The sequence below is a fragment of the Bombina bombina genome, chromosome 2, assembly GCF_027579735.1.
Source record: "Bombina bombina isolate aBomBom1 chromosome 2, aBomBom1.pri, whole genome shotgun sequence".
Lineage (NCBI taxonomy): Eukaryota > Metazoa > Chordata > Amphibia > Anura > Bombinatoridae > Bombina > Bombina bombina.
The window spans coordinates 428777160-428789649 of NC_069500.1; the positions used below are offsets into that span (position 1 = coordinate 428777160).

A 12490-nucleotide genomic window follows, 5' to 3' on the forward strand; every position below is an offset into this window, starting at 1 on the left:
TTTTTCTTTTTTTTCTTTTCTTTTATTTTCAGGTTCAAAAAATTGTTAATTGTTAATCCAAAAGCATATGTATAAATAAGAAGGCATCTTCTGAATTTCTGAGGTTAAAGATTTTCAGTCAAAATATGCAGATGTGTTTATTATGTATCTTTTTTCTTTTTTTCTGCTATTATGTCTTCTGCTGTACCTGTATATTGGATTGCAATCAATAAAAATATATAAAAAAAAAGTTTTGTTATTTGTTAAAAATGTACTGTTCAACAACATGTACTGTATGTAGCTGTGATCTCTCTGGATATATGGGACTATTATCCTCAAATAGACTTGTGTGCGGCACAAGTTTTTTGGTTCGTTTCGGATCAATTCTGAGTTTTTCTAAATTTGTTTTTGTATCGATTTGAATTCAGATACATTCGAATGTATTCGTTTTGGATTCATTCCGATTCGAATAAATTCGGATGTATTCAGTTCGGATTCGTAAATTCTGAAGTTCGGTATGTGTTAGCTGGGATGTGCTGTGTATTAGACTAGTATTATGTACTGTATATTAGGTGTAACCCATCTGAATCAACATAAGTACCAACCTCAAAGGTACCAGCTACACAATATGTACAGAGCTAGCAGAGGTATATAACCTAATATACAGTACATAATACTAGTGTAATACACAGCACATCCCACCTAAGTACCAACCTCACAGGTACCAGCTACATAATGTACCCTGCACAGAGCTAGCAGAGTGATGTAACCTAATATACTGTACAATACTAGTGTAATTGTCATTAGCCCATGGCCATTCAAATGTAACGAATAAATCCAAACTCATTCTGATTTATTTGTTACAAATGCATTCGGATTAGTTTAGTTTCGTTGCTAGGGTGGTTCGGAAATTCAAATCGATCCAAAGCTCCGAATTTCAGAAATTCGTCCTCAAATAGACTTTACCATCTATTCAGATCAGTATAAGAGCTGTATTGTTAAGAGCTTGGAACTATTATATCTATACATGGTATTGCATTTTTTTTCTTTTTTGTATGTTGAAAAAATGAATAAAATGAAAAAATATAAAGAGCATCAGATGAATTTTTTTTAAAGAAATTTGTGCACCCTTTAACATTTGATAGCAGTCAGGTATTTTGAAATATTTTTGTGGTTTTATGCCATTTTAAGAGACACCAAATATGAATTATATGCTCAATTTAGCATTTGTTGTAGGTTAAAAGTTTTTCGGCATTTTTATGCCTTATATCCTGGTGTGGGGTTGGATTGTTTTCCTCAACATGCAGCAGGTAAGGGACAAATACTGTATATTAAAATTTTCACATATGCAGGATCCCCAGTAATTTGTGAATTTGTCTTACAACTTATGGGTTATTTTTCTCAAATTTTTATTTAATTATTTACTCATATATGTTGGTGAAGTCTAAAAATGTACGGCTAGATTTAGAGTTTGGCGTTAGCCGTCAAAACCAGCGTTAGAGGCTTCTAACGCTGGTTTTGGGCTACCGCTGGTATTTAGAGTCTTGTAGGTAAGGGTCTAACGCTCACTTTGCAGCCGCGACTTTTCCATACCGCAGATCCCCCTACGCCATTTACGTATCTTATCTTTTCAATGGGATCTTTCTAACGCCGGTATTTAGAGTCTTGGCTGAAGTGAGCGTTAGAAATCTAACGACAAGACTCCAGCCGCAGAGAAAAGCCAGGAGCTAAGAGCTTTCTGGGCTAACGCCGGTTTATAAAGCTCCCCACATCGCCGCCACTCTATTAAAAAATTTTAACCCCTAATCTGCCGACCGCACACCGCCGCAACCTACGTTATCCCTATGTACCCCTAATCTGCTGCCCCTAACAGCGCCGACCCCTATATTATATTTATTACCCCCTAATCTGCCCCCCCCCCAACGTCGCCGCCACCTACCTAAATTATTAACCCCTAATCTGCCGACCGGACCTCACCGCTACTATAATAAAGTTATTAACCCCTAATCCGCCTCAATCCCGCCTCAATAACCCTATAATAAATAGTATTAACCCCTAATCTGCCCTCCCTAACATCGCCGACACCTAACTTCAAGTATTAACCCCTAATCTGCCGACCGGACCTCACCACTACTATAATAAATGTATTAACCGCTAAAGCTAAGTCTAACCCTAACACTAACACCCCCCCTAAGTTAAATATAATTATTATCTAACAAAATAAATTAACTCTTATTAAATAAATTAATCCTATTTAAAGCTAAATACTTACCTGTAAAATAAACCCTAATATAGCTACAATATAAATTATAATTATATTGTAGCTATTTTAGGATTTATATTTATTTTACAGGCAACTTTGCATTTATTTTAACTAGGTACAATAGCTATTAAATAGTTAATAACTATTTAATAGTTATAAATCCTAACCTAAGTTACAATTAAACCTAACACTACACTATCATTAAATTAATTAAATAAAATACCTACAATTAAATCTAACACTACACTATCAATAAATTAATTAAATACAATACCTACAAATAAATACAATTAAATAAACTAACTAAAGTACAAAAAATAAAAAAAGCTAAGTTACAAAAAATAAAAAAATTAATTACAAACATAATAAAAATATTACAACAATTTTAAGCTAATTACACCTACTCTAAGCCCCCTAATAAAATAACAAAGCCCCCCAAAATAAAAAAATGCCCTACCCTATTCTAAAATTAAAATAGAAAAGCTCTTTTACCTTACCAGCCCTTAAAAGGGCCTTTTGCGGGGCATGCCCCAAAGAATTCAGCTCTTTCGCCTGTAAAAATAAACACAATACCCTCCCCCAACATTACAACCCACCACCCACATACCCCTAATCTAACCCAAACCCCCCTTAAATAAACCTAACACTAAGCCCCTGAAGATCTTCCTACCTTATCTTCACCAGCCAGGTATCACTGATCCGTCCAGAGGAGGCTCCGAAATCTTCATCCAAGCCCAAGCGGGGGCTGGAGATCCATCATCCGGCTGAAGTCTTCTATCAAGCGGCAAGAAGAAGTCCAGAAGAGGCTCCAAAGTCTTCATCCTATCTGGGCAGAAGAGGAGATCCGGACCGGCAACCATCTTCCTCCAAGCGGCATCTTCTTTCTTCATCCGATGACGAGCGGCTCCATCTTGAAGACCTCCGGCGCGGATCCATCCTCTTCTTCCGATGTCCTAAGTCCGAATGAAGGTTCCTTTAAATGACGTCATCCAAGATGGCATCCCTCGAATTCCAATTGGCTGATAGGATTCTATCAGCCAATCGGAATTAAGGTAGAGGAAATCTGATTGGCTGATTGAATCAGCCAATCAGATTGAGCTCGCATTCTATTGGCTGTTCCGATCAGCCAATAGAATGCAAGCTCAATCTGATTGGCTGATTGAATCAGCCAATCGGATTGAACTTGAATCTGATTGGCTGATTCCATCAGCCAATCAGATTTTTCCTACCTTAAGTAGGATGAAGACTTCTGCCGGTCTGGATGTCCTCTTCTGCCCCATCGAATGAAGACTTCGGACCGGCTGGGTGAAGACGACTCAAGGTAGGGAGATCTTCAGGTGGTAGTGTTAGGTTTATTTAAGGGGGGTTTGGGTGGGTTAGAGTAGGGGTATGTGGGTGGTGGGTTTTAATGTTGGGGGGGTTGTATTTTTTTTTTTACAGGCAAAAGAGCTGATTACTTTGTAATGTAGAATAGGGTAGGGACTTTTATTATTTTTTTATTTTATTAGGGGGCTTAGATTAGGTGTAATTAGTTTAAAATTCTTGTAATATGTTTTTATTTTCTGTAATTTAGTGTTTGTTTTTTGTAATTTAGTTTAGTTTATTTAATTGTATTTAATTGTAGGCATTGGTAGCTAATTTATTTAATTAATTTAATGATAGTGTAGTGTTAGGTTTAATTGTAACTTAGGTTAGGATTTATTTTACAGATCATTTTGTAATTATTTTAATTAGGTAGCTATTAAATAGTTAATAACTATTTAATAGCTATTGTACCTAGTTAAAATAAATACAAAGTTGCCTGTAAAATATATATAAATCCTAAAATAGCTACAATAAATTATTTGTTATATTATAGCTATATTAGGGTTTATTTTACAGGTAAGTATTTAGTTTTAAATAGGAATACTTTAGTTAATAAGAGTAAATTTATTATATTTAACTTAGGGGGGTGTTAGGGTTAGGATTAGACTTAGCTTTAGGGGTTAATACATTTATTATAGTAGCGGCGAGGTCCGGTCGGCAGATTAGGGGTTAATACTTGAAGTTAGGTGGCGGCGACATGGGGGGGCAGATTAGGGGTTAATAAATATTATGTAGGTGTCGGCGATGTTGGGGGCAGCAGATTAGGGGTTCATATGGATAATGTAGGTGGCGGCGGCCTCTGGAGCGGCAGATTAGGGGTTAATTGTGTAATGCAGGTGTCAGCGATAGCGGGGTCGGCAGATTATGGGGTTAATAAGTTTATTATTAGGGGTGTTTAGACTCGGGGTTCATGTTAGGGTGTTAGGTGCAGACTTAGAATGTGTTTCCCCATAGGAAACAATGGGGCTGCGTTGGGAGCGTAACGCTGATTTTTTGCAGGTGTTAGGTTTTTTTTCAGCCCAAACTGCCCCATTGTTTCCTATGGGGGAATCGTGCACGAGCACGTTTTTCAAGCTTACCGCTACCGTAAGCAACGGTGGTATTGAGGGTTGAAGTGGCGGTTAATTTGGCTCAACGCAGCCCTTCAGACAACTCTAAATACCAGCGTTGTTTGGAAGCAGCGGTAGGAAAAAAAGCTGCGTTAGCTACGCGGGTCTTTACCGACAAAACTCTAAATCTAGCCGAATATTTTTTGAATGTCTGTGGAACATTTAATTGTAATTAATTGTCTGGGTTATTATTTATGTACCACAAAACAACAAACAGCAGAACTTTAAAGTGCATTTCAGTTTTGCATAGAATCATTTCTGCAATACACTTGCATTACCAAAAATGCTTCTGTATATAGAGCATATCTTGTGCCTCTGCATTTAACTCTTCAGTTCCAGGATTTGAAGATTTTTCTTTTTACCAGCAGCAAAATGATTTTTGCTAATTTTGCTAAGTATTCATTTGGGCTTCATTCCACAATCCAAATTTACATGTACACAGGAATACTATATATTGTATTTTTCATCACTAATTAGTACAATCGGGTTGACTGACATCCCCCTGCTGGCGGCCAATCGTCTGCAGGGGGCGGCGTTGCCCCAGCAGCTCTTGTGAGTTGCTGGTGCAATGCTGAATACGGAGAGCGTATTGCTCTCCGTATTCAGCGAGGTCTGGCGGACCTGATCCGCACTGGCGGATCAGGTCCGCCAGACTTTGATAAATAGAGGCCTATGGCTGTCACAACTCACATATTTTGCAAAATGCATTAGGCCTGCATAAGCATGATCTTATAACTGCATAATTAAAAAAAATCCAATTTACAGGCAGTCCTGTTGAAGATTTGTCTTTATCTTCCAGATCTTCATCAGCCTGTTTCATTGTTGTAATAAAAAAGCATACTAAGAGATAGTGTGACTTAGTAATGCCAATACCTGTTACCGAAACAGACAGGAAACATCTATGCATTGGGTCTACAGTAGGTTTTCGCCTTAGACTTGATTGTATTATCTCATTTGGATTTGTTTGTATTGATATATATGTGTACACTTTGTCCTTCTCAACAATAAAAAAGATATTTGAAAAAAACAACATACTAAGAAGTAGGTTATACTTAAAGGGATACTGAACCCAATTATTTTCTTCCATGATCCAGATAGAGCATGCAATTTTAAGCAATTTTCTAATTTACTCCTATTATCAATTTTTCTTCATTCTCTTGTTATCTTTATTTGAAAAAGCAGGAATGAAAGCTTACGAGCTGGCCCATTTTTGGTTCAGTACCCTGTATAGAGCTTGCTGATTGGTGGCTACATTTAGCCACCAATCAGCAAGCCCTAAGCAGGTGCTGAACTAAAAATGATATACTACAGGAAAGTTCTACTTTGTGAAAAGTATTACTGGGCTAAAAAGAGGCTGCACCCAGGTTGTAAATCATCATAGAACAGGCAAACAATGGTATTGAGCTGGTTGTTCGTTCCTGTGAGCGCACTTCTCTCTGTGTGTATTTAGTCTCCCTAAGGGAAAAAAATAGGCAACCAGACGTGGACTTCTTGCTCATTGTGCTTAGAAGGAATATGGCTACACCTCACTGACGAGGCCCAATGAAGGCCGAAATAATCATCCGGGGTTGTTGTGTTCCTTGTTCAGAGAGGAATTGGTGCTGGACTGACCGTCATAGGTGGGATCAGACTGATATACAACAGGAAAGTTCTACTCTGTGAAAAGCAACACTGGGCTAAAAAGAGGTTGCACCCAGGTGGTAAATATATAAAGTTCCAATCATGAATTTGCCCTCCTGGAACAAAATATGTAGAACAAGAACAGTAACACCACAGGATTTTTCACCAAAATAAAGTCAAATTTATTGATGCTTCGGGGAATACACTCCCCTTCTTCAGGTTCTGAAGAAGGGAAGTGTATTCCCCAAAACATCAATAAATTTGACTTTATTTTGGCAAAAAATCCCGTGGTGTTACTGTTCTTGTTCCATATATATATATATATATATATATATATATAAAATAATAAAAAAAAAATTCTATGTAAAAAAATAGGAATGTAAAATATCCGTAACGCACTTCGGGTTTTGTGATTTCGGTCTAACGCGGTATCGGGTGAGCCCACATGAAGAATTGATAATCTTAAAATGCATTTTTAAAATATTACATATAAAATATTAATAGTAATTATTAATCTTGTTATACATACTGTAAAACAGATCTAAATAATCCATAGAATATACAGTATCTCACAAAAGTGAGTACATCCCTCACATTTTTGTAAATGTGAGGGGTGACACTTTGCTACAATGTAAAGTAGTGAGTGTACAGCCTATATAACAGTGTACATTTGCTGTCCCCTTAAAATAACTCAACACACAGCCATAAATGTCTAAACCGTTGGCAACAAAAGTGAGTACACCCCTAAGTAGAAATGTCAAAATTGGGCCCAAAGTGTCAATATTTTGTTTGGCCACCATTATTTTCCAGCACTGCCTTAATCCTCTTGGGCATGGAGTTCACCAGAGCTTCACTGGTTGCCACTGGAGTCCTCTTCCACTCCTCCATGACGACATCACGGAGCTGGTGGATGTTAGAGACGTTGCGCTCCCCCACCTTCTGTTTGAGGATGCCCCACAGATGCTCAATAGAGTTTAGGTCTGGAGACATGCTTGGCCAGTCCATCACCTTTACCCTCAGCTTCTTTAGCAAGGCAGTGGTCATCTTGGAAGTGTGTTTGGGGTCGTTATCATGTTGGAATACTGCCCTGCGGCCCATTCTCCGAAGGGAGGGGATCATGCTCTGCTTCAGTATGTCACAATACATGTTGGCATTCATAGTTCCCTCAATGAACTGTAGCTCCCCAGTGCTGGCAGCACTCATGCAGGCCCAGACAATGACACTCCCACCACCATGCTTGACTGTAGAAAAGACACACTTGTACTCTTCACCTGGTTGCTGCCACACACACTTGACACCATCTGAACCAAATAAGTGTATCTTGGTCTTATCGGACCACAGGGCATGGTTCCAGTAATCCATGTCCTTAGTCTGCTTGTCTTTAGCAAAGTGTTTGCAGGCTTTCTTGTGCATCATCTTTAGAAGAGACTTCCTTCTGGGACGACAGCCATGCAGACAAATTTGATGCAGTGTGTGGTGCATGGTCTGAGCACTGACAGGCTGACCCCCCACCCCTTCAACCTCTGCAGCAATGCTGGCAGAACTCATACGTATATTTCCCAAAGACAACCTCTGGATATGATGCTGAGCATGTGCACTCATCTTCTTTGGTCGACCATGGCGAGGCCTGGTCTGAGTGGAACCTGTCCTGTGACACCGCTGTATGGTCTTGCCCACCGTGCTGCAGCTCAGTTTCAGGGTCTTGGCAATCTTCTTATAGCCTAGGCCATCTTTATGTAGAGCAACAATTCTTTTTTTCAGATCCTCAGAGAGTTCTTTGCCATAAGGTGCCATGTTGAACTTCCAGTGACCAGTATGAGAGAGTGTGAGAGCGATAACATCAAATTTAACATACCTGCCCCCCATTCACACCTGAGACCTTGTAACACTAACTAGTCACATGACACCGGGGAGGGAAAATGGCTACATGGGGCCAATTTGGACATTTCCACTTAGGGGTGTACTCACTTTTGTTGTCAACGGTTTAGATAATAATGGCTGTGTGTTGAGTTAGTTTGAGGGGACAGCAAATTTACACTGTTATACAGGCTGTACACTCACTAATTTACATTGTAGCAAAGTGTCATTTCTTTAGAGTTGTCACATGAAAAGATATAATAAAATATTTACAAAAATGTAAAACTCACTTTTGTGAGATACTGTATATATATATATATATATATATATATATACAGTATATATTACAGCATGTATAATTTTTAATAATTATTAATATTTGTAAACATTTTATATGTAATATTTCAAACACGCACTTTGAGATTAGCAATTCTTCATGTGTGCTAACTTGACACCACGTTAGATATAAATCGCAAAACACAAATCGCATTAAATATATTTTTCATTCCAATGTTCTTCCCATACAAAAAAATTAAATTTTTATTATTAAATATATATTTCCATTTATATCTGATAATGTTAATGTAAAATAGATATCTATAACAATATATCTAGTATAGGAATAGATATACAGGTACTGTGAGTGAAGAACATTGGAACGTAAAATATTCATAACTCCTGTCGGGTTAGTGAGCGAGCAAGCAATAGGTGTTAGTTTTTTTCTTCTGTGCGCTCCATTGATTCTATGGGGAGAATACTTTAATGCGGTTGCAAAATCGCCATGTCCAAAAGTTAGTGTGCGTTGGGTTTCACTTGCGCGCAATCTTTTTACTTTCAACTTTTAATACGTGCGTAATCCGACACGAGCAAAAAGATTACTTCTAGCGAATTTAATGAACGAGTAGGAGCACTTTTACTCTAGTCCTTACTATTTTATATTTTCAATCAGTTAAATAAAGCAAATAATTAGGAACTTGCATTAAAACTTCTGCATACACCTTTAAAGAACAAAATTATTTTAGGGGATAACGGGCATTTGCACCCTCTTGCACTCGAGAAGCCCCAATTTTTAACAATGTTGGTAATAGTGTTAAACATACAGAACTCAAGACACGTGTATGTGCTCATAGAAGGAAGTTCCATGATAGGTGGTGGTGCAATTAACCCTTTCATATAATTTTGTGTTACTTTCTAATTGCCATTTTTAAATCATGAATTGAAATGTAGATGATCATATTTTATTTATTAACATGTTTCATATTTCATACTTCATGCAAAATCCTAATATTGAAAAGGTCCTGTGAAATGAATATGCCGTGCAAAACAGGCTAAAATGGGTTTTCAAGAAGGTTATCTAAATATCATGTGAAAACTTATGGAAAAGTGTTTTCTGGTGAACTGGAATACAGCTAGTGAGGTTTTGCAAAGCAGCGCAAATTCAGGAGAAACCATCAGAAAAATATGATAATATAAAATATTATGAGGGATTTGAATGTCTTGAAATTGGAAAATGCAATGAAAATCCTCCTCTTCAAATTGCATATCTGACAAACTGAAGCACATCACAAAGTGCCAATGAGATTCAAAATGCTACCCATTGAAATAATTGGGCTCTGCCAAATCTCCCTTCAAGGTGGAACATGTCAGCAGCCAGAAAGGTTCATTAAAACTGTTCTATACAAGTTAACTTAAAGGGACATTTCAGTCAAAATTAAACTTTCATGATTCAGATAGGGCATGCAATTTAAACAACTTTCCAATCTACTTTTATCATCTAATTTCTTTTGTTCTCTTGGTATTATTTCTTGAAAGATAAACCTGGGTAGGCTTATATGCTAATTTCTAAACCTTTGAATGCTGCATCTTATCTCAGTGCATTGTTTTTTTACAGCTAGACAGTGCTAGTTCGTGTTTGCCATATAGTAACTTCCGTGTGCCATATAGTAACTTCCGTGTGGCATATAGTAACTTCCGTGTGCCATATAGTAACTTCCGTGTGGCATATAGTAACTTCCGTGTGCCATATAGTAACTCTTAAATAACTCCTGAGTTACTTAGGAGTCCGCACTAATTGGCTAAAATGCAAGTCTGTCAAAATAACTGAAATAAAGGCAGAGGCTTAGATACAAGGTAATCATGCAGGTAAAAAGTATATTAATATTACTTTGTTGGTTATGAATGGGTAGCAAAGGGATTATATATCTTTTTAAACAAGACAAATTCTGGAGTAGATTGTCCCTTTAAGTTATTACATTGTGTGATAATTTATATTTGCTTCTACATGTAATTAGCATCCATATTGCTTCCAGCAGAAGTACAGATAGATGCAGCAAGCCACCAATCAGCAAGTGCTACCCAGGTGCTGAACCAAAGATGGGCCGGCTTGTAAGCTTACATTCCTGTTTTTCAAATAAAGATACCAAGAGAACGAAGAAAAATTGATAAAAGGGGTAATTTAGAAAGCTGTTTAAAATTGCATGCTCTATCTGAATCATGAAAGAAAAAAATTGGGTTCAGTGTCCCTTTAACATTTCCCTAAACTTCAATGTTTTAGCCCAACCAAGAAATAAAACTTTATCCAGGCTTGCTGAAACATGACTGTAAAAGCACACACTGGCACTGCCACCTCCAAACACACCCATGAGGGACACTGCATATTCCTTATACATTTATAACATTGTACCAAACAATGCTCACACAACCCCTAACATTTTGCTTATAAACAATGTATTAAAATTCTCTTCAGGCTCAGCCACACTACCACTCTCAATAATACACCATGCACCCCCAACACTCACATAAGACACAATCTTCCTTTTAGACACCTTGCCACATGCCATCACTCTCAAAAGGAACTTTGCCCACAACACCATGTCCAGAACATACATACCCTTATCTCAGACGCACTTAAACCACCATGCTCAAAGAAATATACTACACTACAACTAAATACACCAAAACCTACCCTGCTCACCACCCACCTGCTCTATCCAGACATATCGCTCACCCCACTCTGATTAATAGATGAGATCCTCTTCCCTGATATTCTGCACCCCTCTCAAGCTTTGGTTTGACACATTGCTTTACAGACACCCGCAAGTAGCACGTTCTCCTAGACCACCTTTCTACCCTACAGACACATTTACCTCGCACGCACTGCAACCCCCAACACAGTCACACAGACCTCTCTCAGACATACTCCCCTCAGGCACTCTTCCCACCCAGCATCTTCACTCCTCCTCACTACAGACGCCGCATCAGCTCATTGGTCAGACTCTAGAAGATGAAATATAAACAAACAGAAGACAGGCTGCTATAGACGGACACACAGCTCCAATACACTGCGGCCCCTGGATCCCACCATCCAGCGGTTGCTGCTCCCACCCTAAAACTCCCTTGCTCTTAGCGAATTCAGCACCAGCAGTGGACAGCTCCGATTCACTAGGGGAAGGGACAGCTTTTACCCAAACTGACTGGGGGTGCCAAGGCGCGGTGTTGAAGATTATATGTATGTGAGCTCTACAGGGAGACACGAATAAATAAAGGGGTCTAGCTCCAATTATTACATTTTGGGAATCTTTATACAAAATTCGCTGATTCTGGAAATGTTATGCAAATATTCTAGAATGCTTAAAAATGGTGTTTGAACATAGGAGAGTGACTTCGAGGGTGAACATTCAAAAGGCAATCTAATAGAAATTATTGTTTTTCTGGATTTTTATTAATGAATATGCACTATGGGTAGGTAAAAATTATATAAACTAAAGAGCAGCATTACTGATGACTGACTACAAAGAGGCAGCATTATATATAAATATATAGTTAGGTAATAGTATTTATAAAAGATCAGGAATAAATGGTAACAACATAAGGTAGATATAAATGTGATGAATTTTACAATTGTAGATATATAGGAGTTGCATTGCTTAGGAATACCATTAGATTTTGGGTAGTATAAAGAGGCATTGTATAGTTGCAGGGATGGGTGGACGCCTGAGCAGGCAGAGCAGTTTGGAAGATGAGTCTGATGATGGGGCAGACTTTGGCCCTATACGGGGGGATGCCCTGGGGTCCCGTGGAGACTATACCCTCACATCACTAATACTAAACTCAGAGAGGATTCCTGGGGTACTCCGGAGAAGCAAGCCAGCTCCCTATGTACGAAGAGTGGCCTGGATCCGAGACATACAGACTCTGCTCAGAGACCACAAGCAAGAGAGAGCATTGAATGTCCTAAGACTGTTACGCAAGGTGAGATCACACAATTATGCAGATTCAAGTTTGCACTACAGTTTGG

General features: G+C 38.3%; 1 protein-coding gene across 1 annotated transcript in view; it reads left to right on the plus strand.

Moving 5' to 3' along the window:
- Positions 1-12174: 12174 nt before the first annotated feature.
- Positions 12175-12490, plus strand: part of LRRC75B (leucine rich repeat containing 75B) — a 43640-nt gene continuing 43324 nt past the window's right edge. The window contains exon 1 of the mRNA XM_053700525.1: positions 12175-12444. Coding sequence (XP_053556500.1) covers positions 12175-12444 — 270 coding nt within the window. The remainder of the gene's footprint in view (positions 12445-12490) is intronic.